The 25,580-nt window shown below is 54.1% G+C and overlaps 1 protein-coding gene across 4 annotated transcripts in view; it reads left to right on the top strand.

Annotated features, from left to right (window-relative positions):
- The first annotated feature begins 328 nt into the window (after window positions 1–328).
- Window positions 329–25,580, top strand: part of RASSF5 (Ras association domain family member 5) — a 34,075-nt gene continuing 8,823 nt past the window's right edge. Inside the window, exons 1-2 of one of the 4 annotated variants that reach the window (XM_042800102.1) lie at window positions 329–656; window positions 10,519–10,637. In XM_042800102.1, coding sequence (XP_042656036.1) covers window positions 350–656; window positions 10,519–10,637 — 426 coding nt within the window. In that variant the 5' untranslated portion in view covers window positions 329–349. Of the gene's footprint in view, window positions 657–5,233; window positions 5,404–6,378; window positions 6,530–10,518; window positions 10,638–15,070; window positions 15,578–25,580 lie in introns of those variants that run through there. The other 3 variants (XM_033009500.2, XM_042800103.1, XM_033009501.2) reach the window with 3 other exon arrangements.

A 25,580-nucleotide genomic window follows, 5' to 3' on the forward strand; every position in this document is an offset into this window, starting at 1 on the left:
CTGTGGGAGGAATTAGGAATTATCCCGGGTGGGAGTGGTAGGGGATTCCCACAGGGGAGCTCCGAGAGCGTGGAGAGGGGAAACCCACGGGGTGGAGAATTTCCACGAGGAACGCTCGCACGGCGGGGTGTGTGTGTGTGTGTGTGTGTGTGTGTGTGTGTGTGTCCAACGGCGATGAGTCCCGCGGGTCGGTGCTCCGAGGTGGGGGTGTCTCCATAGGAGGGGTCCCGTGTAGGGCCGGTCCCGGTCCCCACCCCCGCGCCGTGTCTCCTCCCCCCCCCTCCCCTCCCCTCCCCGGGCCGGTCCAAGGCGCCTGCGCTGCCCCACGCCCGCCCGGCGCTCCGAGCCCATGGCATCGCCGGCCGTGGGGCCGTGCCCCCCCCCGCTACCCGGCTCCGTGCACCGCCGCTCCCCCGAGCCCACGGGCGGCCGGTTCCCGGGGAGCCCCGGGGGGGCCAGGGCTGCTCGGCGGCTGCGGCGGCGGCGCGGCGGAGCCCCGCGGTTGCTGCCCGACGTGCGGAGCATCTTCGCGGCCCCGCGGGAACCGGCGGAGCGCGGTCACGGTCACGGTCACCGCTTCGCCTTCCGCCCCCCGCGCCGCGGCTGGTGCGACCTGTGCGGGGAAGCGGTGCGGGAGCGCGCCCTGCGCTGCGACTGTGAGTCCTGCCCGCACCCTGCCCGCACCCTGCCCGCGCTTCGCTGCCCCGCTCCCCTGCCCGGGGTCTTCCTCCCGCCCAGCATCCCGAACCCTCTCTCCTTCCCCTTTCCTCCCCGGTTCTGGGTTCTTCTCCCCCCCCCCCCCCCCCCCCCCCCCCCCCCGCCACGCTGCGGGGACCGGTTGGGCTTGCGGGGAGCGCTCCGCACCCCCGGGCTTCCCCGGGGTGTGTGTGGGGGGGTCCCCGGTCCCCCTCCGTGCTGCGCTCCGGGAGTTGGATGGAAAAGGGGACCCGGCCGGGGTCTCCCCGCAAAGGAGCCGTTGGGCACAGGGTGCGGGGCGGTGCTGCAGGGCGGATTTGGGAAATGCGGTTTTTAGGGGAAAGAGGAGATTATCAGCTAACCGGCAGGGTTGTGCAGAGGTTGGCATCAGCTCTGGGTGGTGGATCTCACTGAGCAGGAAGGATTCGTGTTCATAAAGCTTTAGAGTGAGGTGTAAATCCCTCTAGAAATAGTAAATTTGCCAGACACTTTGCTTTGCTCAAACTCCTCGGGTGAGCGTGCTCATGCCAGTGTCACTAAAATGCGCATTCCTTGTGTCAGACACACGTTGTGTTCCTGCTTGTGTTCTGCAGGAGAGATTAATCTTTCCATCGTGTGGGAGGGGATACAGAGGGGCCAAACAAGGGGCCGTGCAGCGGCACGCGCTCTGCGTCCCGTGTCCCATGTCCCTGGGGTGCTGCTCTTGGGTCACGGGGCGTTTGCAGGGTCCTTGGAAAGGTGGGACTCGCCTCGGTCCTCGCAGGTGGGGAAACGTGGAGGTTTGAGCCAACGTGTGTCACAGAAAACTTGGTAGCGTGTGCCGCGCTCGCTGCGGAGAGTGAAACTGCTCCTTCGCAGCTCGGTCTGTCAGCACGTCTCCTGCTGCCAGGGGGGTGGAAACTCATCTTTTTTGGATGCAGCCGGAGCGCTGTGCTGGGGCTTGAGTGACTCCGAGATCTGCTGGTCGGGGTCAGCTGAGCCTCTTGATTTTTTTTCTAACTTGTGCCCACAGGACTGCCCGTACCCGAGGAGGGGACGCGTGGGGCGAGGTACCCCCAGTGTTGGGGGGGAGGGCAGAGGGTTGGTGCTGGTGGTTATTTGGGGTGAGGGAAGGAGCTGCCGTGTGCCCCAGGCTCTGGGCTGGCAGCTCCCGAGGAGGCTTCGTTTGCTGGTTTGGTTGGGGGGTTATGCCAGGCACGTGCTGTAACACCAGCCTCACCGGGGCAATTAATCCCTCACTCAGCCCGCTCTGGTCCTTACGCTTGGCTTTCCTTAGATTACGAATCAATTAAATGTTTGTAGCGGTGATTTGCATAGCGTGGTGTGAGCAGGGCTCTTACACATGCCTCCTGGTGCCGTTTGGAAATGAAGGGCGATGGGGAGAGACAGTGGCACCATATGGCCCTGCTGCATCGCATTAAGGTTTTAGCACTGATTGCTGTTAATTAAATGTAGCCCAGCCGTCACCACGTGGCCAGCACAACGTGACACAGGAATACGCAGGGGCTGGTGAACTTGCTGCATGGCGCGCTATTTGAAAGAGGAGGCTGTAAATATGTTTTGCTGGTGTGTACCTTTGCTTTCTGCTCAACTCCCTCGAAACCCAGTAAGGGCCAGTATGTTCCCTGGGGCTGGCAGCTCTGCTGTGCCTGGCACACGGGAGCAAATGTGTGAATGAACGTGCTTAAAGAAATGTTATTCGAAGTAAAGCAAACTTTGTCGGGGCTCTTGTCTTTCACCAGCCGTCCTGCAAAGCTGTCATGGGACACATGTGTGAGGTGAGATACTGGGCTTTGTGTTTTGAAATCCTGATCTAAAGTAATAATTCATACAGTTTTGTGCTGTCGCAAATACTAAAAATAGTTGCTTTGAGGGACTTTTCCTCTGGCAGGTTTTTTTCCATAGTTATATTGAAACAAATTTTAAATAACTATATTTCCCTTTTCATTTCAGAGGAGGGTTATTCAGACTGTGGGAATAGTTCTGCCTTTCAAATTCCCCAAACAACCAGGCAGTGTTGCTGGGGATGGGGGGAAAGGAAACTTCAGTGGAAATGCTCATAACATCTTCTGCATTCCCTGTCATCCCAAGAGTATATCCTTTTAAAAATGCCCGAGAGCTGCAGACGGGGTATGCTGTCCTCCTTTGGTGAATATTTCTTTCTCTTCTGATGCAGAGTCACTGCTTGTTTGCTTTTGACTTGCAGCCTGAAGTTACTCAGGTTTTTGTTTGTACAGTTCTGGCCTGGTTTTATTTACATCAAATCTGGTTGTCTTTAGTAAAACAGGAAAGTGGTGTTTCTTCCTCCTCCCTCCCCAAAGGGTCCGTGTCCCCTCCTGTCCGTGCCGTGGGCACGGTGTCCTGGGTGGCTGCGAGTGGGACAGTGCAGGAGGGGAAACAGGGGAAAAAGGAGCAGTGGGAGCTGGCCCCGCTGCTGAGCGAGGAGGGGGGTTTGGCCCCGTGGTTTTCCTGCCAACCAGCTGATGCACTGAAATCCCCTCGGCTCCGTTTCCCCTTTCTGGAGTGGCATGGAGCCATCTTTCCAAGGCTAACGTGGGATGTGTGCTCTGCAGTTCTTCTTCCAGGCGGGGGCCTGGGTGGGGGCAGAGACCTGGCAAGTCTCGCAATCAGAAAATTCATCCCCTTGGGTGCCTTTCTTTGGGCATCTGGCGGGCTTAGGCTGTCCTGAACCGGTCCCATGGCTCCAGACCACTTTGGAGGTGGCAGACAGGCTCTTACTGGGGGGTTAGCTCAAATCCTACCCACGGGTGCCGCGTCTGGGGCGGATGCAGATGTTGTCTGAGGCATCAGGAGCCTTTTCATTGCCTTTACCAGGAGCCTCTGGGTCGGTCCCGTGTGTGGCAGACATCAAGCATGCTGTTCCCGTTGGCATCAGTGCGAAGGGATGGGAGGTGGGAGCTCGGGAGCAACTGATCCCAGGCTCTGCTGCTGGTGTTCATTAAAAATACTTGTTTTCAGTCCCAAAGTGAATGCAATTGGGCATGAGGAGTAGCTATGCCATTATACTCCCATGTCCTATCTAATGTATGTGGCTTTGTGCTGCTGGCACCTTTTGAAGCCTGAATGAATATTAAAAAAAAAATGTATATAACCCACTGTAGGAGTGTAAATGTGTCCTGCTGCCAGCAGCTTTTCCTGACACAAGAGGCTGCTGTAGCTGGGGAGAAGGGGGGTGGACGGGCAGGTTGCAGAGGTGCGTCTTTGCTCTGGGTTTATTTGGCGTTTGTTCTGGTGGGGTGGAGTGCAGTCATTTGAATGCAGTGGTGACTAATGCAGCTTCAAAGCCTCCAGCGTGTTTTATTTTGCTTTTTGCCTTTTTTATTTTTTTTTTTTTCCTGGCAGCATCATGCTGGTGACTCAGGGTCCCTCCGTGCTGCATGGGGTGGGATGGTCACTGGCGACTGGGGATCTCGTGGCTTAAAGCAGAAAAATTATGCCCATGGCCGTGGCCTCTCTCATCCTGGCAGCTGGGGATGTGATTTACCACTCACTTATTTCCTGGATCGTGCTGATGAAGTCCCGTGGAATTGTTTCTTTGGCCTGGGTGGGTTAAGCTGGCTGTATCTATTGCACCACTGTTATGGAGTGACCATAAACAGTTTCTGTTTGTTTGCTGGCGGGAGCCGTGGTGTCTCCAGCAGAGCCGCTGGCAGCTGGAATTAGATGCCCTCCCAGATCAGTGTGGGGGGATCTTGGTTCTGATGACCACGGTGTTTCCAGAATATAGGATGTTGTTGGCTGAAGTGCTTCTTTGCAAGAAAACCACTCCAGGTCTCCGTGCTTCCCTGCCGGGAAGGCTGGCTGTGAGGTGCTGCCTCGAGGAAAACCTCGGCGCACATCCAGCTCCTGCCTGGTGATCTCGGTGGCGAATGCAGTTGTACCTGAAGTCAGATTTTAATCTGTAGATTTTGCGACATGGACCTGGCTCAGTAAAGCACTTCAGCGTGCATCTGGGTTTATGAGTCTGGTGTGAAGCCACCCTTACCTCTCAGAGCAGTTAATTCTGTGTTCAGGTGCTGTGCTGAATCAGGACCTATTTCCTTAAGGAGGAAGTTGGTTAAACACACGCTCTTTCTAGTCTGGAGAGCAAACTACAGTTGTAATATTACTGGTTCTCAAGTAGGTTTGCTTAAGGTAATGAATTCTTCAGCAGGCGTGGATGCTCTTAAAAAGCACAGCCCAGCCTCGCCGGGATGGGGCTCTGCTTGCACCACTGGCACTCTCCAGGACATGGTGGTTTTTCACGTTCTCTTCTCCCAACACATCCTCCCACACTCTGTCGCGTCTCTGGTCTTGCCACTGTAAATAATAATTGCTAACAGTTCTTAGGACCCACAGTACTTTGCATTTCTGCCCTATTTAGCTGGTCCAGACAGATTCCTGAGGCTTCTCCTGCTCCCAGGTGACTCGGGCAGGTTGGGATGGCGCTTGTTGGGCGGGTGCTGCTGAGGTCAGATGAGGACAGGGTGGGGTGCCGAGGCTCCCCGAGGCAGGCTGTTTGCTTACCCGGGGAGATGGAGGTGTGGGGAGGAGGGTGACCTGCCCAGAGCCGTGTGGCAGGCTGCCGGGGCTCCTGGAGCAGCTCAAGCTCTTCAGGGACCTGTTTCTTGCTGCAATCCAGTCCGGTGCCTTGGGAAGGATTTATGGAGCGACATACCAGCCGAGGTTCCAGGTCTTACTTTGCAGGTTAGTTTTTGGGCTGTCTCTTTTTCTCCTGCTGCTCCATCCCTGGCCCAGGGGGTTTAGTTGAGTTTGCTGGTCTTGGTGTGGGAAGCAGGGGTGCATGCAGCTGAAGAGATGCTAAGTGCTGGAACAGCAAAAGGTGAATAAGAAAGTCCCCTGTGGTGTTTAACTCATTGCTTATGCTGCTTGGTGTGATTTTTAGGATTAGATAAATTTTATCTTTGTTACTCCTGGTATAAAAACAAGAATGGGTTGTTCAGGGTGCTGGAAACCTGGTCTGTTCATAAGAGGAAGGCTGAACAGAGAGGCGACGGTCGTGATGTAAAGGGTACAAAGTGACAAATTTCAAGTGTGCTGTTAAACTGGTGTTTATGTCCCACGCCATCATTTGACACCCGGTATAGTTGTAACTGATAGATGCTGTGAAAGGGCTGTAGTACTGATCTAAAAACCTAGCTAACTACATGCAGAGTTTAAATCACTATTATAAATATAGTTAATCTCAGTGTATTCCTTTAATTTTACCTTTGATTGAACATTGGGGATTTTCTTTTTCCTTAAACTTTAGAAGACTGCGGGGAAAAAGCAGCAAAGCGCAGAGAGGATATCGGAAAGAGCCCTCCCAGTGTACGGCTGGGTCCTGCGCTTTCTCTCTCTAATCTCTTCCGTTGGGTTGTTTTATCTTATCAAGCAAAAAAGCCCCAGAAATAGAAAGTTTTCCATGGCTAACAGGACAAGCTCAGAGATGCACAAGCTCTGAGCTGCATGTTGCCTCATTGCTCAAAAAGAAAAAAAAAAAAAAAAATATCCCTCGAATGGCAGCAGATTGTAAATGGACAATGTCAGTGTTTTATCTCCGTGGGAGGAAAGGCCTCTCGTGGAAGCAGACGTAACTTGCACCGATGCACGTTGCATCTCGGCAGCGTTCGGTGTTGGAGAGCCGCGTGCCCGGGAAGTTATCGATCTCCTCTGGCAAGGATGGCGGATGGGAAAGCGGGGGCAGCCACTTGCTTTGGGCTTGTAACAAAGAGAATTCGCAAAATATTCAGGCATTTTCCTAAGTCAAAGTCTTGGTCCGAGCGACTCCGGCTGCTGAGGAGGCCGAGCAGGGAGGTCTTGCTGGTCAGAGGTAGGTGGTGGTGTCAGTCGGTGTGTTGGGGTGTATTTGCTCGCTGCTGCTGCTCAGGTGTAAGGGGGCTCCTGCGGCGCGGCCCCGTCTGTGCTGGTGATGCTGGGATCCTGCCCAGGGCTGGCCCACCGTCCTGCCACCGCGCCGGTGGCACCGGGCGGCTTCAGCTTCTGCTCCGGCTCCTGCTGCGGCCCCGCTGTCACCGCAGCGCTGCAGCCGAGCGCAGCTCGGGCTGTCGGTGCTGCCCCGCTTGCCACTTGAAAGGGAAAAATTGCCTTTTGGTGAATAATGGCTCGGGAGCATCTGCCTGGCAGCTGGGTTTGCACGCCAGAGCCTGCAGTGGTGCAGGGACCTCTCAGAGAGGTCATGGTCACCACGGGTTGGAGGGGGGGACGGTGTCAGGTCTTGTCTGCTCCGAACAAACAGAAAACCACCCTTGGGTTTTGCCTGTCTTTGCAAACAAGCGAAACCCAAACCATCTGATTTAGACCTAAAAGTGCCGAGACCTCCAGCAACAGAGCTGCCGACTTGAGGCAGAGGCGAGGCTGGATCAGTCCCGTGGGGGGGATGTCGGAAAGTGCTCCGCAGGAAAACTGGGACCCTTCCCTGCACTGGCTCTGTGGATGCTGGGGCTGGTGGCGATGCCGCAGGTCCTGTCCTGTCCCCTCCCGGCAGCAGGAGACCTCTGCCAGCCCTTACGATGTGGCAGGGCCACATCCTGCCCCCGTCCCTGAGGTTACCCCGAGTGACGTCAGGCGTCTCCTCCGAGTGAGGACGGAGGCACCGAGCCCTCGACCTTAAGCAGCACAGCTTGCAAAATCAAACCTCACGCACAGCCTGCGGTTAAAGGGGTGTGTGAGCTGGCTGAAGGATTCCCGAGTTCGAAGGCGAATGGCAGAAATCTCTGTTCTTCGACATTGTCCACGTCCAGCGCTCAAACACCTGCAGAGTCTCACACCACTTTCAAAACTCATGACGTTTTATTTTTCTTTCGTTGGTGGCTCTGAGCCTTCCCATGGCAGCTGGGTCACACTTGAAGGGTTTTCCTTAACTTTGCTGATACTGAGAGCATTTCTGATTTGCCCTTTTTTTTTTTTTTTTTTTTTCCTGTAATGAATGGCAGGATCCTTAAACCAGGAACCAGAGCTTTAAGGTAACTCCTGCAATTTCATGATTCATTTTAACATCACATGAGGGTTTTTTTCTGTAGCTTGTTTGGAGCCTGCCCTCTCAACAACATTCCTCCGTGGTCCCGCGTGTGCCAGAGCTGGCGGCTCTGCAGCCGGGGGGGGCAGCTGGGGCAGGGGGTGTTTTCACCAGAGCAGAGCAGTCACCCAGCACTGCTGCAGGAACCACAAACCTTGGCCAGAAATTAGAGTTTAAGAGCATCACAGGGGAGGTGTTGGGACACTTCAGACTCCTTCCATCCTAATTTTGGGTGCAATCGTATCCGTTTTGCCCTGTGTTGTTGCTTGGGAGCTGCAGGAAGATTTTCTTTAGGTAAAAGCCTGGCTGGGTCAGGGTCCTGGAGCCTCTGTCATTGCTGGGGCTGGGATCTGGCCGCTCTGCCACAGACCTGTACCTTCTCCTTTTTCTCTGTACCCTGCAGCTCCCTGGGGCTTGCATGTGGGTTGGATCAAAAGATGCCCCATAGTGTCTGTGGTATTTGGGAGGAGGGAGTGGGAGGCTGGGGGTGGGCAGGATGACTGCAGTCCTATATTTAGGTGTCTGGATGTCTTTAGACTATCCAACTTTATCTGCCTGAGAAACTGTATCTGTGGAGAAAGGGAAGTTCCTTTCAGCCAGCAAAGTTTTTCACGGTATGGTGATCTGATATTTTTTTAAAAAAAGAAACTACATTTCCAAGTGTTGCTTTATTTGACTTGAATGGAAATTATCTTAAAGCATAAGTGGAGGCATCCTGCTCCTCTTGGCAAACCTGTCACGTGGCTGCTTCCTAAAGCTGTGCTGGGTTTCTAAAATTAGTGTTCACTGCCGGATACGGAGTGATTAGGTCTGTTAATAGGTGACAGTGACTAAGGAGGTGTCATACTTTAATCCCGTAAAGAAATGCCTGGCTGTAATGGGCCTGATCCGAAGGTGTACTTGGGAGCTGTAATTTTTGTGGTCCTTCTTACGTCTTTCTGACCTCTTACCAAGCATCTCCTTCACCTGGGATGCTCGAGCCTTCCCGCCCCAGCAGGCTGTGGTCTGGGGGAGCAGGAGGCAGCTGCCCAAATCTGAAAATCCTGGACCAAATAGGCAGAAGGGACTTCGTGCTGGCTCCAGATGCTCAGGTGAACCTGCAACAGGAGCATCCTCAGATTGGCACCTCCAGCAAAGACTTGGCGAATGTCCCCCATTAAAAGGCTGTTCCAGCTGCTCAAAAGGTCATGCATTAAATTACCGTGTAACTGCGCAGTTTATCTCTAATTAAAAAAAAAAAAAAGACAAGTCTCCTTTCTTCCCCCCAGGCTTACTTGAGACAACTGACTCGGAATAGGAGAATGATAGACAGCTCATGCCAGATGAATGTTAAATGATAAATGATTTCCCTGTTTCCCCTGGAGATTGATGTTTTGCCCCCTCGGGCACCAGCTCCCAGCAGTGGTTCAGCTCCTCTCATTCATCCTCAGGCATTCCTGCCTGCGAGCATTCAGCAGAGCTGAGCAGAAATCAGTGTTTCCAGAGCAAACATGGGATATTCCTTTGCTTTCCTGCAAGCCCTGGGTATTCAAAACCAATGATCCTAATGCTAAAAAAAGAAAAAGGAAAAGGGAAGGGTGTTTAAAATATGAGCTCACCAGCTTGGAGCAAGGTGGCAGGGCTGGTGCAGGGACAGGCACTCAGTCCTGTCTCCTTTTGTGGACTGAATTCTGTTGCCTTGGTTTTAGGATTTTTTTTTTTTTTTTTTTTTTCAGGTCAGTGACTGCCCTGGAATTTTGGGTAGTGTAAAAAGTAAATTTAATGCTGTTTGTACGACAGTTACAAATTAAAAGGATCAGAAGGGCCCTTAAAGTGGAAGGAGGTTGTTAGCTGCAGTCGGGAGGGTGTGAAGAAGTCAGGGCTTGGGGGGAAGGGGCTGGGGGAGCGATAGCCACGACTACGTGATAATTGTGTCTGGTAGATGGGGCTGGCTGTGCCAAATGCTGCCCCTCAGCAGCCACGGGACGTGGGTGAGCAGGACCCTGTGCCTAAAGAGGTTAAACCAGGCTCTGCAGAGCTATCTGCGCAGTTCCTACCTGGAACTAGTTAATGTCTTACGAGACGGGTTGGCATCCAAAGGAAACAGATGCCTTCCTGCTGCTGGGCAGTGTGTGCGCTGGGGACGGGAGGTCACCACTTCTGCTGGGGCCTGGGATGTGGCCGTACCCTCTCCAGGGGTGGCTTTTTGGCAGTCTGATGGTGTAACCATACCTTGGTCACTGTAACCGGCCCTTGAAGTGTTCATTATTAGCGGCCTTAAATAGTTTGACTTTTGCCTAATACAAAGAAGTGGCTTTCCCTCCTGATGTTGGAAGGTGAAGCATCCTTTCCCCGTGAGGTGGCCAAGCTTTTGCTGCAGGCATGACGCAGGTGACGTCTCCAAGGAGCACAGCTGGGGAGTGGTGTACCCCAGGGTTTGGCGGGGCTTGAGCATATTCTTTGCGTTGTATATTAACGTGCCAGCAGATCGGGCGAAAGGCAGCAGGACACAAAGCAGGAGCACTGCCCGTGCCGCAGCACTGCAGCAAGAAACACAGGTTTCCCTGGGGACAGGGCACGGGAGCAATTTTTGCTCTGGGTGAGGTCTTGTGGTACCCCTCCCTGTCAGCAGGAGGGTGCCTGCATGGGTGTGTGCCTGGCCGGCAGCTCTGGCCGTGCCGGTGCCCGCAAGCGTTGCTCTGCCCTCCGGTAGAGTCCGATCCCTTCCCGGGGTTCCCCCGCAGCACCCCGACAGCAGGCTGCGGGGCTCGGGCACCTCACTTTCTCGTTTCTCCCCTGTGCAGACTGCAGATACACGTGTCACCAGGAGTGCCGCAGCCTCATCCAGCTGGACTGCCGCCGGCCGGGCCAGAGCCAGAGCCAGCTCTCGCCCGAGAGCACCCTCCTGCCACCCTGCAGCCAGGTACGCCGGGGAGGGGGGCTGGGGGTGGGGGTCAGGGGGTGGCATCCTTATGGGGGCCCTTCAAAGACCTGATTTCTTGCTGCCAAAGGGTTTTACGGGAGGGAGGTCTTGTCAGCCCATCGGTCCTGCACTCCCGGGCAGCGCTCACTAGTGAATGGCCGCTATATACCGTGAGCATCTTGCCCGGCGTGGTGGAGGTCGTGCAGGTGGGCATCCCCCCTCGCCATAAACGTGTGTGTGGAGCCAGGTCGTGTTTAAAACGCTGCTGTCGGCCAGGCTGGCTGGAGCAGAGCGGGAGAGGAGCGGTGTCCAGCTGCCGGCGAGGGAGGGTCGATCCTGGCATTACATCACATCCCTGCGCCGGTGCAAAGTGCTTGGAAAGGAGCAGAAAAGCTGCATTTCTCCTGCATCTTGGCAGAGTGTGAGCATGGATTTTTTTTTTTTTTTTTTTTTTGCAAGGAACTCCAGTTTAAGACCTTTGTTTTAAGAGTTTCGGTAGTCCCGCGGGATTGAGACTCTTCAGTCTGTATTAGGGATGTGCAGTGATCCCCAGGGCTGCTCTGGAAGGTTTAGCTCTTTGCTTAATCCCCCCCAGGGTCCACGGGTGTCTGCTGGAGCTGGCTGCAGCACAGACAGGGCACACTGAGACTGTGCGATGCCACGCAAGTTGAGATGCAAAATGCTTAATGCTGCAAGCTTAAAACATTGCTTAGAAACCTGCCTGAAGCGGATTTGACTTGCACAGAGCCTTTTCAATCTCTGTATGCTTTTTTTAAATCTGTATTCTCTCTTTGTGGAGGACCTTGACGCACTTGTGCGAAACTGGAAATGGAAACGTGCGCTTTGTCAAGGACAACGTGGGGTTTCTGTTGGGCATGTGAGGAGCTGGTGCTGGGGTTTTGTTGTCATCTGCTCTTTGCTGTGCAAAAGCCAAGCTTGGCCTTATCAGGATGTGGCTGGGCGATTGCTGCTCAGAGGAAGATGGTCAGGAGGGAACCTGAAGTTAGTTGGGATTTATATTGTAAGTTATGCACTGCAAAGGGACTCCGGATTCTCCGCTGAGCCGGGAGGTATTTGTATCAGCTAGATTTGTGTGTGTTTACATCTCCTTTCGATGTTGTTGGTCTTCCCCCAGGAGCATGAGAAAAGCTTGATTTTCGGAAAAATTAGGGAAGCTTGTTTCTTCTTCAGGGTGATAACACCAGCCAGGGGTTATTGATGGTCCTAATAATAAACACAGAGCCTGCGCTTCGTGGCAATTCATCACTCTGACACGTCTCCGGTGTGATCCCGGGAAGGGGGGAGGCGTTTTGTGCCAAGGAAACAAAAGTCTCGCTAATTACAGCAGCAAACAGAAATCCACAAACCCATCCTGAGGTCCTGGTTGGGGATTGCAGCTCCGAACCCTCCGCACAGCAAAGCGCTGTCTGAAGTCTCGTTACCTGTACGAGGCTGCACGGCTGCGGGACCGGGACATGCGTGGGCTGGTTTGAGGTTAAACCAGGGTATATCACTGTGATAAAGCTCCGTTCCTGTTTGTGGATCATGGATAATCAGGGGAAAAATCATCTTCAAGTTTACTTGATCTGAGCCCATAAAGCTGAGTACACAGCCAGGTTCCTGGTGTGTTTTCTGTTGGCCAAGCGGGTTTTGCTGCTTGAAAGAAGAAGGACGGAGGGAAAACAGTGTCAGTATTCCAAAAAGAGAGTAATAGGGTGCCTGAATACACTGAGGAGGGGAAAAGGGGGTTGTGCACTGAAAACACAAGAAACTTTAATATTAATAGCTGGCATAGTTGGAAGTCATTAAATAGTAGTATCAAATGTAAGAAAACTAGAAGCATCAGAGAAATAGCTAATTTAATATCACAGGGTTCAGTACTGTTACCATGTAATACCAGACATTAATAATTTGGGCTTTGATACAGCAAAGTACTTGAGTTGCATTATGTTTGGGTCCCAGATTGGCCTCCCTGGGTGAAATCCAGACCCCGCTGAAGCTGGAAAAAGCTTCTGCTGGTCTCAGCAGCACCAGAAGTTTGGTCCGTGGTTTTGGCAGAGCTGGGCGTGCACTTCCCACCTGCGAGCTGGTGCAGGTCACGGGTGGGTGGGTTCTCTGGGGGCTGTTGTGCAGGTAACTATTAACTGGAGCTGCTGCTGAACCAATGAGTCAAAATTACTTGTGGGTTTTTTTGTTGTTGTTTTTTTTTTTTATGGAGCTGATCTCCCAGGCAGGTGGACACAATGGAAAAGCGCGGGCTCCTTGGAGAAGCCCGTGGAGCGATGCAGTGGGAGCGTGTCCAGCTCTGCCCGGGGCACTGCGAAGCTGGCTGCACCCTGTTCCTGCTGTGAAACGCTCAGGGCTGAGGCTTCAGTGAAGACTCGACACTTGTGCCATTCATTGGCCCAACGCTCACTTTCTGCTCGTGTCGCACATGCTCGGTTTAAGCCTCTTTCTCATCTAAATATAGCCCTGTGAAGCTGAGGAGGTTTGTGCCACTGCAGAAGTACGTGTGCTGCTAAGAGGATAGCTTATTTATTTGCACTGTTACAAGATGCTTTGTAAATATGCCATTTGGATTCTTGCCTTCCTCTTTGAGATGCAGATGTTGCGTCCTCTTGCTAGTCTTTACGTTGACATCCCGGTTTGTATTCATGGGATGCTGCTGGCTGTGGGGTAGAGCTATCAAAGCCTTGTAGCAATTTAAGTCCTTCAGCTAACAGATACAGATGGAAGCCATCTGCAACCTGTCAAGAGGGAAAGAGGTTTTCGGGCGTGAATGGTAGTTAGTGTGAGGATCTTGGAGCCCTTTTGGGGCAGTCGAAGGAGCTGGGTGACCTGAAGGAGTGGGTTACAGGAATGGTTTGCTGATGGTCCTACTGCAGATACCCCAGGTGGGGAGCAGAGCCAAGGCTGCTGCCTGTCAGCTCCCCGCGCTCGCTGGCCTGGCATAAAAATACCATTTAGTGATGGTGAGAGTTGTGCCTTGAAAAGAACACGAAGGAATTAACGTAAGAACAGCCACCTAGGCATGGCAGTGCCTTCTCTGCTGGTGGATGTTGAGGGGGACACCAGGAACGTCAGGGCGAGGATGGTGTGCTGCGGCTGCGGCCTCCCCATGAGCAGTGCTGCAGGCTCTCCTCGGGGTTGCATCTGAACTGTCTTTTTTAATAGCTGTCAGTGAGCTCTTTCTGATGCACATCCACTGCCAGAACACCTAGTGATGAGTTCTGCAAATCTGATCGTGCACGGCCTGGAAAAACACTCCTCTTTTTGGTGTTAAACTTACCGCAGTTTTCATGTGAACACCTCCCGTGATTTTGTAGCTCTCCATCACATCTAGATTCTCTCCAGTCCCTCCTTTCCAGATCCAGGTGTGGAAACTGTCCTGTACCTCTAGTCTGCCCTGTCCTTTGTGGTACCTCTTGTAATTCTTTATTCTTTCTTGGATGGGCTGGCCAGGTCTCATGTGAATTATCTGAAGTGTGGGCATAGGATGAATTTATTCAGTAGCACAATACTCTCAGGCCTTGTTCCCTCTTCCTTTTCTAAAGAATTGTTAGCATGTATGTTAATACTGCATTGCCTGAGCACAGTCCTTTTTAACATGGTGTGTCAGGCTGTTCTTTAGTCCCCACGGGTGCACAGCCCCTCACGGGAGCCCCTGCCAAGGGAAGGTGGTACCCTGTGCGGAGCAGATCCCTTCCCCTGCCCAACTCCAGAAATACCCATGATCTTCACCAAGGAGGAAGGTCACAGATACTTTAAAAGCTGCTGGGGAAAATGCAGAGTATTAGGGGGATGGTGGTAACTGTGGAGGGGCTGGGGGAGAGGGGGATGGAGGAGGCAGCTCTGGGGATGGGTCTGTGCCAGGCTGGGTTTCCACAGGGCTGAGTGGGGAGAGGGGAGTAGGGATGATGCTGTCACTCTGAGGCTCTTTCCAAGGCCAACACAGAGTTTTAATCGGTCTGGAGTGAGTGCTTCTGGTAAACAGAGCCTAGGAGCCGAATGCCTTTTTCCTGGGCTGCAATTGCAGGTGCCTCAGCCGGGTGCCAGCGCTGCTGAAATCACTCCCGCTGCTCTAAAATTAGCTGTGGAGCAGAGTGTGATGACCGGGGGCTCCTGGCACCCCTGAGGAGGGTCTGAGGCCGTGTCCCCGCCAGCCTCCCCCCCATCCCCACCGCCCTTCAGCAGCCTGGTCGGGCTCGGTCCAGCCTGGGCTTGCCTCTCTAAGCCGGCAGATGCAGCGCAGCTCTCCGGGATGCGCTAACAGGGAGGGAGCAAGAAGCCAGCATGCCACGGCGACGTGTTTTGGGGAAGCAAAGGAGGTGCCGGGGGTACCCGGGGACTGGGTAATGCCCAGGGCCAAGCCCAGTGCCTCAGCCCTGGAGTGCAGCGGGGTGAGAAATTTTGCAAGAGGAAGTGGCAGGGCTGCGCGGCGCGAGGCGAGCGCAGGAAGGGGAGGCGATGCTGCCGGGGGACCAGACCGCGGGCGGTGAGCAAACCCGGGCGCCGAGAGCGGGAGCAACCTCGCAGCTCTGCCCCTTCCATGCTGCCCCAGCGCCGCTGCGCAGGGAGGCGGGTGGAGGAGGAGAGGGAAGGGTTACCCGGCACGGCTGCCTGTTAAAGAGAAATAGCTCAGCTGGCTCTGGAGGATGAGCAGAAGGAGCTATTGCAGATAAGCGCCGGCGAGCTGAGGATGTGAGAGCGGGCTCGCTGCTGGTGCGGGAGCCGGAGCGGGGACCACCGATGGTCACCGGCCCCCCGAGCCCCTCGGCGAGCCCCGTGCACCCTCGGCCTCTCGCCTCTGCTGGGCTTCGATGACCATCGGCAGCAGCATGAGCAGCGGGTACTGTAGCTTGGATGAAGACCTCGAGGATTGCTTTTTCACAGCAAAAACCTCTTTCTTCCGGAACGCGCCAAGCAAGGTCCCTGCCAAGGTAACAGCTTAAAAACTAGTGAGAAGGGCTGTGCTGGGCAGGAGGTGGGGGGGTTTGCTGGCCAGGGGAGAGATGTCCGTGCTTGGACATGTTTGGCTGCAGGTGCTGCCAAAATTAGCTTGCAGCTGGAGTCAGGGCAGAGCTGCTGGCAGGGCGGAGGGCTCGATCTGCCTCTTGCAGGCTCCCCACTCCTGTGCAGGGGGTCTGCGCTGCCGCAGATTTTTCTCAGCGATGTCTCAACCTTTTGCATGCCGGGTTGGCCCTTTCCCAGGGGACCCACAGTGGAGGAGCCGACTCCAAGTGTGTTTTTTCAGCTTTGGAGGGGCAGGCAGCAAACCTGCCAGCTGCCATCCATGGGTCAGGCTCCCAGCCAGGGACCTGTGGTTTGGCCTCACAAAATATGCACCATTGCTGAAATTTGCATCTGTGAGGTGGATAAGGAGATGGGAAAGTTACAGGAATAAATTAACCTGTGAATCTGGTTCTTTTCTGGGCGCTTGGGTGCATGTGCACCTGCCTTGGAGAAGGGGAGAGCATCTGACTGGGCAGTGTTTCACCCCAGGACAAGATTTCTGTATCAGTAACACTGACAAGGCTGCTTCATGCTTTTTCAGGTGTTTTAAAAAAAAAAAAAAAAAATAAAACCCAAAACCAAACCGAAACAACCCAAGAACATCCCCGGCATAAACTTTGGGGCCCCAACCAGAACTGAGCATAAAAGGAGAAGGAGAAAAGGCGCTGCTGCGGAAGTGGGGGTTTTGCTCAGGAACAAGAGCTCTGCAGCACTGAGAGATGAGATCTGGCCTGGGGAGCAGCTTTTTCACTTAGAAAGTCCCCTGTAAACCAACAGCACCAACGTGCTCCTGTTCGGGTTCTGCTATATTTGCTCACCCGAGGCTGCTGAGCTGCAATCTTCAGCAGGTGCTTTAGGGTTCAGCTTTCTGCAGCGGGGGGTCCATAGGGCTTCTCCTTGGTGTGGGGATATTGCTCTGGGGGAGAGTTTCAATCAACTGGCAATTTTATTTTAATTTCTTTGAAGAAATGCTCCCTTGGGTTTAACATGGGATATTCCCTGCTAGCCAGCAGCTCCCTCTCGCTATGATTAACCGACACGTACTGCTGGTTTTTAAATGTCAGTTGATGATTCATTTGTGTAGGAGATGTAAAAGATCACGGTGTTAGTGCGATAGGCGCTGCACCCCGTGCCGGTTTAACACTGTTCTTTTTGAGCCAGGGCACTGCAGATCCTCGGCTGCCTTTCGGGATCAGCCTGCTCGTGTTCGTGCTCAGGAGCTCTCCCTCGCAGAGGGGTCAGGGGCTGCTGCAGCCCCTTTTTGCCCAGCTCCTCACCTAGATGTGGCCAGCGTGGGCGACAGACCTCACGGCTGCTGGAGAAGATGGAGCCTTTCAGGGGTTTGGTGTTACAGGGAGGAAATGGTTCCTGTGCATGAAAAAAAAAAAAAAAAAACCAACACTCACAAAATTTGCTGCTCAAGCAAATGATGTTGTGTAATGGGTCTGCGTGTGGAGGTGGGTCCTCGCATTTCTCCAGCTGGAGGTGGAAACCATCCCCAGGCCTTGTGAAAGAAGGTTTTGGGGGGTTCGTGGCATGCTGGGGCGTTGGTGGTGCAGGTCCTGTAGGAACATGAGGCTGAACCACAGCTCTGGATGGAGCTGGACCTGGAGCACGGCGGGGAGGAGGAGGAGGAGGTGATCTGGTGAGGCTGGGCTGGATCTGGTGGAGGGCAGCAAAGCGAGCGTGTGCCTGGGGGACAGCCAGCAAAGCAGAGCAAGAGGGGACAGGCACAGCCCCAGGGTGGACATCTCCATCGTGTTTTGCTTCACTCCCTGTGCCCCCTTTTTTACTTGGCATCTTACTCCTCTTGACCGCTGTTACTGAATGTGAAACTTTTCCACTGCTGCAAGAGCTGCATGTGGCCACAGCATTGCTTTTCACCACCGAGTACAGTACCTGCTCCTGGCCACGGGCAGAAAACACCAGCTTGGACCCAAAAGTGAGTTAACCTGCTGGGTGTGTTTGGGAATGGCAGTGTTTGTCCATCCTTAGATGCCCAGGAGTGATTCCCAAGCCCAGGATGCAGAGTGTGGTCAGCGCTGCAGCAACAGCAGCCACCAGCCCGTGGGCACGGCCTGCGCTGGGCAGGAATAAGCTAAATACGGGTAATGTAAGGATGCATGTCTTAAAAGACTCAGGAAACAATCTCTGTAGAGGAAACGTGTTGTATGTGGGGTAGGAGGGAACATACAGGCCTCCCACCATTTAAAAAAATAGAATGGAATTTGATCACTATGATTAGAGAAATTATTTTTCTGATTGAAATAACTGTATTAATCTAAAGACCCTCTTTCTAGGAATTTTGCAATTCCTTTTTATTTTCAGAACCATTGGCACAATCTCTCTTCATTGGCAAAGAACTGTTTTAGATCTCAGATGTGACCTCATCCAAGGAGATCTATTACTTGGCATTTTCATGACTCTTCAGCTGAAAGGCTTCAGTGGCTTCTGCCTGAAGTGTAATTGCTTAAAACTCTGCAAAATTGCTCTTAGAGTCCTGCATCAGTGGCTGCAAGGAGAGCTGGCTCAGAGGAGAAAGGGGCAAGTTTCTGTCCAAGAACGGAAAACAGAAGAATGTAGTTTCACCCAGCGTGGGATCCGTGGATGGGGATGGTGGGATCAGCTCCTGGGTTGGGGATCCCTGAACAACGGGAGCTGGGGGAACCCAGCAGGCAAAATCCTTCTGTGCTGCAGAGGGAAGCAGTGACATGGTTGAGGTGTTGGTGGGGGATGCACAGGCACTGCTGCCACGCTGCCGGGTGCTGGGGGCTCTGGAGCAGCGCCCGCTGCAGGGGGGAAGGGGTGTGTGCTGTGCAGGAGGGGGCTCTGGAGGGGGTGGTCGGTCGGGAGTCACAGGAGCTTGGGTGTCAGAGGACAGCGCAGTGGTGGTTTTGGCCCCGTGGCTGTTTCCTCCCTCTCTTCGAGCCCTCCATGGTGACAGCACGTGGTGGTGCCCGCGTTGGGGCCACATCCCCTGGAGGGGCTCAAAACCCAAGCAGGGGCTGGACAAGGTGATCTCCAAGATCCCATCCAGCCTCGGAGAAACCCCGTAGTCCCAGAACTGGCTGGTTGTGAGGAGCAGCATCCGCGCCCGTTCGTGGGTGGGCAAAGGGGGCATCGCCCTGCGTGGTGCGACGCAGAGGGACCAGCACAGGGCCCAGCCCTCGGCCCCTTGTCTCCATCCTCCAAAGGACGGCCGGAGCACAGGGAGGTTTCCAGAGGGGAGGCGGTTCTGCAGGGGTCTGGCGCAGGCTGGGGCGCAGGGCTGGCCCTGGGGCACCTCTCCTGGGGGGCGGGGAAGGGGCTTTTCCTGGCCCTGAGAGGCTGCAGTTGGTTCCCAAATGTTTGCTCCTGTGGATCGACAGATCCCTCTGAACCACCCAGCTTCCCTGATGCGGGCCGGGGTCTCGCCGGGGTGGTCTCTGTGCTCACAGACAGTGCTGTGGTTGTGCACCCGTGGGGTCCAGCCCACCCACCCCCCCAGGGTGGAGCTCCCGGGGCGGACCTGCTCAGCTCTCGCTGCTGAGCAGGGATGTGGCAGGAAAAATGGTTTCTAAGTGAAATCTCCATGGCAATCAAAACACTGAGCCCATCTTCACTTGCCTCTCACCTCTCTGAAATGCAGCAACAATCCTTCTCCCCATCTCCAGAGATGCATTGCGCTCTTATCTTTTGCCTTCTTCTCTGAACCCAGAAGCAAACTGCAGCATCAATTTCTCAGCAGGAGTGAAATATGTCAGGTTTTCTTTTTTTTTTTTTTTTTTTTTTTTTTTCTCAAATCTGGTGTATGATTCTTCTCCCCCTTACCCTGCCTGTCCATGCTTGAGGAGTTGATCCTTTCCCTATATAGTGCTGTGAGCTGTGGGAGTGTCTGAGTTGCCAGTTCCTGTGTTTCTGGCTCAAATTTTAGGCATTTACATTTCTCTTCAGCCTTCTGTGCTGTGGTGTGGCAGGGGTCACAGGGCACGAGGTGGTGATGCTCCTCTGAACTATGGCTCCCTGGCCAGCAGCACTTGGATGTGCGTCTCCAGGCTTTGTTTTCTGATGTTTTAAGACAAATCTTTCCTTAATAAGCAGAAGAATGAAGGATTGATGCCTTGAGGTGTAGAATCCCTTCAGAAGAGGTCTTTGAAATACTCTTGCAATCTGAACGTAGGAGCCAAAGGGAGAGCTTGGACTACGTTTTGGGGAATGCAAATTGCCACAGCGTTGCTGATATAAATGATGATGGACTTGTGCCCGACCACACCAGGGAGGACTTGGCCACTCCTGTCCCTAGATAAGACAGCCGTTGCCAAGAATGTGGTGATGTTGGGCCAAATCCATCTCCACCGTTCTGCTGTTCAAATTCATTAACTAAATAGCTGGTGAGGAAAACTGGCTGGAGCGAACTGGCAGGGATAGTGTCTCTGGTCTGTGGCTGCGGGGAAGCGGGCCTTGCTCCGAGGAGTGTCCCGTGGAAGTGCACGCTCAGCCTTTCTACCTACGGAGCCTTTCCACGTCTGGTTTTATGGCTAGCAAAGCCACGGTTAATGAGCTGCCGGTCTCCCACCTCCTGAGCTGTGCACCCAAGCTGTGATCACACACCGGCTCCTTGGTGCCAGCCGGGGCTGGGGTGGGATGGGGAGCCGTGGGGAGAGGGCACCGTCCCCTCTGCGTGGCTCCAGCGGTGTCGGAAAGCCCCCGGTCCCACCTAGAGCCGTTATTGCCAGCAGAGAGGTCTGGCATGGTGCAGAGCTGCTGCCTTCGCTTGCTTTAAAAAGGGTTTTAAGTTGGGGGTTGACTTTTGCAAGATGAGAGGCTGTAGGAAGGATGCGCTTCAGCTGGCCATGGAGCGTGTCTCTTCTGGCATCCTTGCAATCCAATAAATAGAAAAATTTGTCACGGAGGCTTTGTTGTTGCCTTTCCTGGCTTAGAATCACTCTTTTGAGAGTATGTCACCGTAATCATGATGGCCCATGGGTTTTTTTTACCTCCCCTGTAATAGTCTGTCAAGAGCTCACGGCTCATTAGATGAGTGGTGGATTGCAAAGAGGAGGCCAGTGCAGCTTAACTTGCTGGGACCGCGGCTGCCCAGGCCCCGGGCAATGGGCATTGTGTGGCACAGCCTCCTGCCTGTTCCAGGCAGCCTTTGTCCTGCCGAGCATTAGCCCAAGTGCCAGATGAGGCTCAAGTCCTGTCTTACAATTGACGTTTCTTACAATTGAGAAATAATGTAGGTTATGGAAGGGGAACCCGTTTGCAGCAGGCAGTGATGGGCAGGGGGAGGACACAGCACGTTCACTCCTCTGCTGCTGCGGGTGCCCTGGGCTACTGTGGCTACCTGGCCTTCATCCTGTGCAGCCCGTGGGTGCCCGTATCTCGCTGCAGACTATGGCTGTCTGTGAGTTATTTTATGGCAGTTTCATAGGGGATGGTAAACCCCTTGCCTGCTGAATTGAAGTGATGCCAGCAAGCTGGCAGCGGTGGTTAACCCTTGGCAGCCGTAGCCGTGCAATTTTCTGCAGCAGGTTTTTAACAGGGCAGGAGTGGAAGCATCCTGGCAGCTCCAGTCTCACCATTGCTTTCCTTCCAGTTGCAAGGGAGGGTGGTATTGACAGAGGCAATGGGAACGTGCTGGGTTTGTAGGCTGGTGCACAGATGTCACGGTGTGCTGCCGCATGGCTAGGCCATCCCCGAGGGTGGCTGACGTTGCTTTTCCCCAGTTTTCCAGCCAGGAGAGCCACACGTCCAGTGGTGACTGCCAGGGTTTGGGCACAGGCAGAGTTACCAAGCTGTTGTTTTGTTAACAGCTTGTTTCATCCTGTCCCGGTACAACAGGAAATGTGGCAACGGTTTATGGTTAATAGCTTCTGTTTTTCTTCCTTCAGTCAGAATTGCATATTCTACACCAGAAACTTTGCAAAACCAGAGGTCCGGGTAGATTTGTGAAGATCGAGAAGTAGCTGATCTAATCGTACTTGACAGAAGGAGCAGCACTTCGCTTCCCAGGCCTTGGCCACCCTTCCCAGGGCTTGCCCCGCCGTGGTGCTGGTGCTGCTGGGCCGGTCCAGGCCCTGCTCCCGGGCAGGTTTTGGTCTGTAAAAGAGAAAAGCAGAGATGCCAGCCGTGGGGCGTGCAGGGGGTTGGGGATGGGTGGTGTGGTCACTGCTGGGGGCTCGTGGCGGAGCTGTGCCTGAGCATCACTAACGGCAAGAAGAGGTGAAGGGGTGACTCCCTGGGGCCCTTTGTGGTCTCGCAGGGCTCCCCTGGCCCGAAATAGCTCCTGGAGCCAGGACGGCACAGCGTCGGGTCCCGCGGGACGGCCGGCTCGGGCGTGGGATAGCTCTGCTCCCGTGGCCTGGCTGCTCAGCCCCGGGTGCAGCGTGGCCCTCGGATTCTGTCCGGGCGCTGTCATGCGTGCTGTGCTTGTCAGCCCCGTGGTGAGATTGCTGTATAGAAAGAGATTATCCAATTTTTCTTTCCCTCGAGTCTGGGGGTGTAGGAGAAAGGTGAGCTGATGGAGGCCGGTGCGGTAAGATTGCTCCCGTGCTGTCCCTGGGGTGGAAGCAAAGAGCTTTTTTTGTGATGCTGGCAGTGTTTTCTTGCAGGTCCAGCTGACTCTCATTACACGTTGCAGTTTTCCTTTTAAGATCCAAGTGGTTGTAAGAACAGGCCTAGCTACATTTCAAGCCCACTTAGACATTAGCACTGTGGAAGTGGTAACTTCTGGTTTGGTTTTTGCACCACAAGCGATGCGTAAGGGACGAGGGGCTTGGGAGTCCCGTGCTGCTTGATGCCATACCCACAACCTGCTGTTTTGGAGACACATCTTTAAATCCACGCCTGGGTGGCAGCTGCTGGCAGAGCCGGGAGCCCTGTGCAAGGGTGCTGGTTTTGTTTTCCAGTGCAGGTCGGTTGCTCTCCGCATACCTTAAATTGTGATGCAGTGGAAACAGTTAAACCACCTGTCACTGACACTGGGAGCTTGATAAAAGCATATTAATTCCACACTGGGGGGAATTATAAAAATGACCCTAAGAAAACAATATATGGCTGTTAAAACCTATATTTGTCAAATTGTCATAATGCAGGGTTTCTTTTTTAGTTACAATTGCACGTGGAAGGGGAGAGAACAACCTGTTACCCATAGTTGTGGCCGCACAATCATGCAAATTGTCAGAGTTGACAGTCAAGGGTTGGAAACCCATTTCCTTGGGGCAATCCTGACGTCAGGGTGCTCACTCTTCCAGCCTCAGCCGAAGGCTCGGCGTGGGGGGGGTGGGGGCCCTGCTCTCAGGGCTTGGCCGCACTGGCTGAGCCGTGGGTGCTGGTGCTGGCACACTCCTGGGTGCAGTGGGACCCTGGGGTTAGTCAAAACAAATAGATGTGGTAAATGAGTAACTTCTGGGCAGTGTTTCTTTCTTGATGTGTTTTCTTAGATGAGGGTCTGAGCATCGAGAAGCTGTGGGCTGGGCAGAAGAAGGCAGCGATTTGGGAACTGAGCTGCCTCCTGCCCTCCCCAGGGCTGCCAGGGCAGGAGCAGCGGGTGAGAGGAGCGAGGCTGCCGGCTTATCGCAGCTCCTGGGAGCAAAAATCCATCTCTAGGGCAACTTTGGGTGCTTCGGTGGGGTCCTGCTGCCATGGGAGTGCTGGGGGGGGGGGGGGGTGGTGCTCAGCAGAGCTCTGCAGGGCGGCTGACCTTGTGCCCGGCTGGAGGAGGATGAGCGTTTGGCGAGGATCGGGGTGCACTGGGGGAGTCGGGGGGGGGGGGCTGAGCAATCTGAGAGACCCCCCCTGACACGTCTTGACCTGCCACAACGCATGCATGGCGAAGGCAGGACGCCGGAGGGAGGGCAGCAGTTTGTTGATGGCGCTGTGCGAGGACGCAGCACGAGACCTGCGACCTGGTGCCAACCAGCACCGTGTTCCCGAGCCAGCCTTCCCGCTCCTCCTGCTGCGAGTGATTTAGGTTCCCTGGAGCTCGAAGCAATTAACGTCTGCCTTGTGTCTGCTGCGAAACCCCGGGGAACCAGCACCGCTCCAGGCTGCTGCTGTCCTGGGTGCACCGTGCGTCCTCCATGGAAACCGGGCGGCATCGGCGCGCGAACTGCTCCGAAAGCTCTTAATTGCTGGCGCGCGCTGTTCTCCTCAGCTGGAAACATCACAGGAGGGGAGGAACTTGCCCCGCTGGGGAGAAGCAAATTACAGCGACAAGGATGGGGCTGAGCCGCTCTGTTGGCTCTTGCCGTGCGTGGCTGGATGGGTGCTGGTCTGCACCGGGTTGAGTTTGGGGCAGGGATGAGGCGTCGCGCACGTGCGCCGCGCGCCTCGCCGCTGCGGCTGGGCTGTGCAGCCGCCAGTCGGTGTGTGTGCGGGAGGGGACGGTCCCGGGGGTCTCCCGGTGCTCACTCGAGGTGCAGTTGGGGTGGGGTGGCAGGGGGCTGGGGGGGGGATGGGCAGCCCGGCTGTGCCTGTTTTCTCCAGCGCTGTGAAATGGGTGACGTGAGGAAGTGGAGGGTTTCTGAGAGCACATCTTCCGTTAACTTAAAGGGAAGTTTTTTTGTTGTTTTTTTTGTTGTTTTTTTTTTTCATATTTTTTTTCTTTTTCCCAGTCCTACTTTTGAAAATCTCTACCCTTGACATTATTTTTAGACTCCCACGCCAGCCCAGCATCTGCGTGCAGCCGTGTAAGACCTATTGCAGTCAATAGATTGCAGTGAAGCATGTGCCCGAGGACTTTGACGAACTGGGGAGTTGAAATTGCCGTTATGATAAGTGGATATTTATGTGCAATCCTTAAATACCCCAGGAAAGCTTTGCTTTTATTTTCTTAAGGCACTGAACAACGAGGAGACTATAATACAACGTCAGTGCTCTTCCAATCAGGAGCAGTAACCCAATGGTATTTTGAGGGGTCTTGTACTGTTTGCCAATCTCAAGCAGAAATTGCGAATTCTCACTTGGGAATCGCTCAAATGAATCCGGGGCTCTTGATTCTCAGGACTGTAGCTGTCTTGCCAGATTGCAGCCAGGCTTTCAGTTTGACCTGTGCTTGATTCTCCTCCTAAAAGAAGTATCATGGGTAGCCTGGGGCAATACTAGCTTATTTACAGCTAGCTGCATTCTGGTCTCATGTGCTGTGGAGCTGCCTGAGAAGAGGTGGACTTTGCTCCCAAAGTTGCTTTTTTTTATCTTTTTTTGTCCTTCTTGGAGGTTACAGTTTTTGTTCTGTATTGGCCTTGATAGAGCATCCCTTCACACTTTCTGCTCTCCGCTAATGCGAACTTCTGAGCAAGCCCACATAAAATATGGGTGTGCTGCTCGCAGTTTCAGGCAGCACTGGTGAAATGCATTCACAGCCTGTCTCCGGGGAAGGTGGTGAGTTATGGAAAGGCAGCAGAGCGCTGCGCTGTGAAACCCAGCCCACCGAGCACAGTCCAAGACACGGGCAGGCTTGTTTGCAGCAGGTCTGGGTTTGGGATGCAGAAGGCTGTGCTCTAGAGACCTGCTTTCCTGGCTGGGTGGAAAGTCCCTTGGCTGAAGGGCTTTGGACAACCGGGGCTAAAGTGGTGTTAAACCTTGAAGCACACAATATGAGCCTCATATAGGGAGTTTCCAATGGTCTTGTGGCAATAAGGTCATCAAGGCTTCTTGAATGCCACTGTCAGATCTGTGTTCTGCTGCTGCTGAGGCAGCGGCTGCGGAAGCTGGTGAAGAGCTCCAGGAATCACACAAAGAAATGAACAGCGTGTATTGCTGGAGGCTGCAATTCTTGCTGCTGGTTTGCATCCAGCACCGTGGTTTGACGTGATGGGTGTCCCAGGGCTGGAGACGTGCTCGGGGCGGGAGTTGAGCTGCGGTACCTCAGCGTGTGTCCCCGCAGAGACCCGCAGTGCAGTCGGCACAGTCCTGTCCTTGCAGCAGGTTATTTCCCATGGGGAGACC

This window comes from Tyto alba, unplaced genomic scaffold (assembly GCF_018691265.1).
Source record: "Tyto alba isolate M040663 unplaced genomic scaffold, T.alba_DEE_v4.0 Super-Scaffold_30, whole genome shotgun sequence".
Taxonomy (NCBI): Eukaryota; Metazoa; Chordata; class Aves; order Strigiformes; family Tytonidae; genus Tyto; species Tyto alba.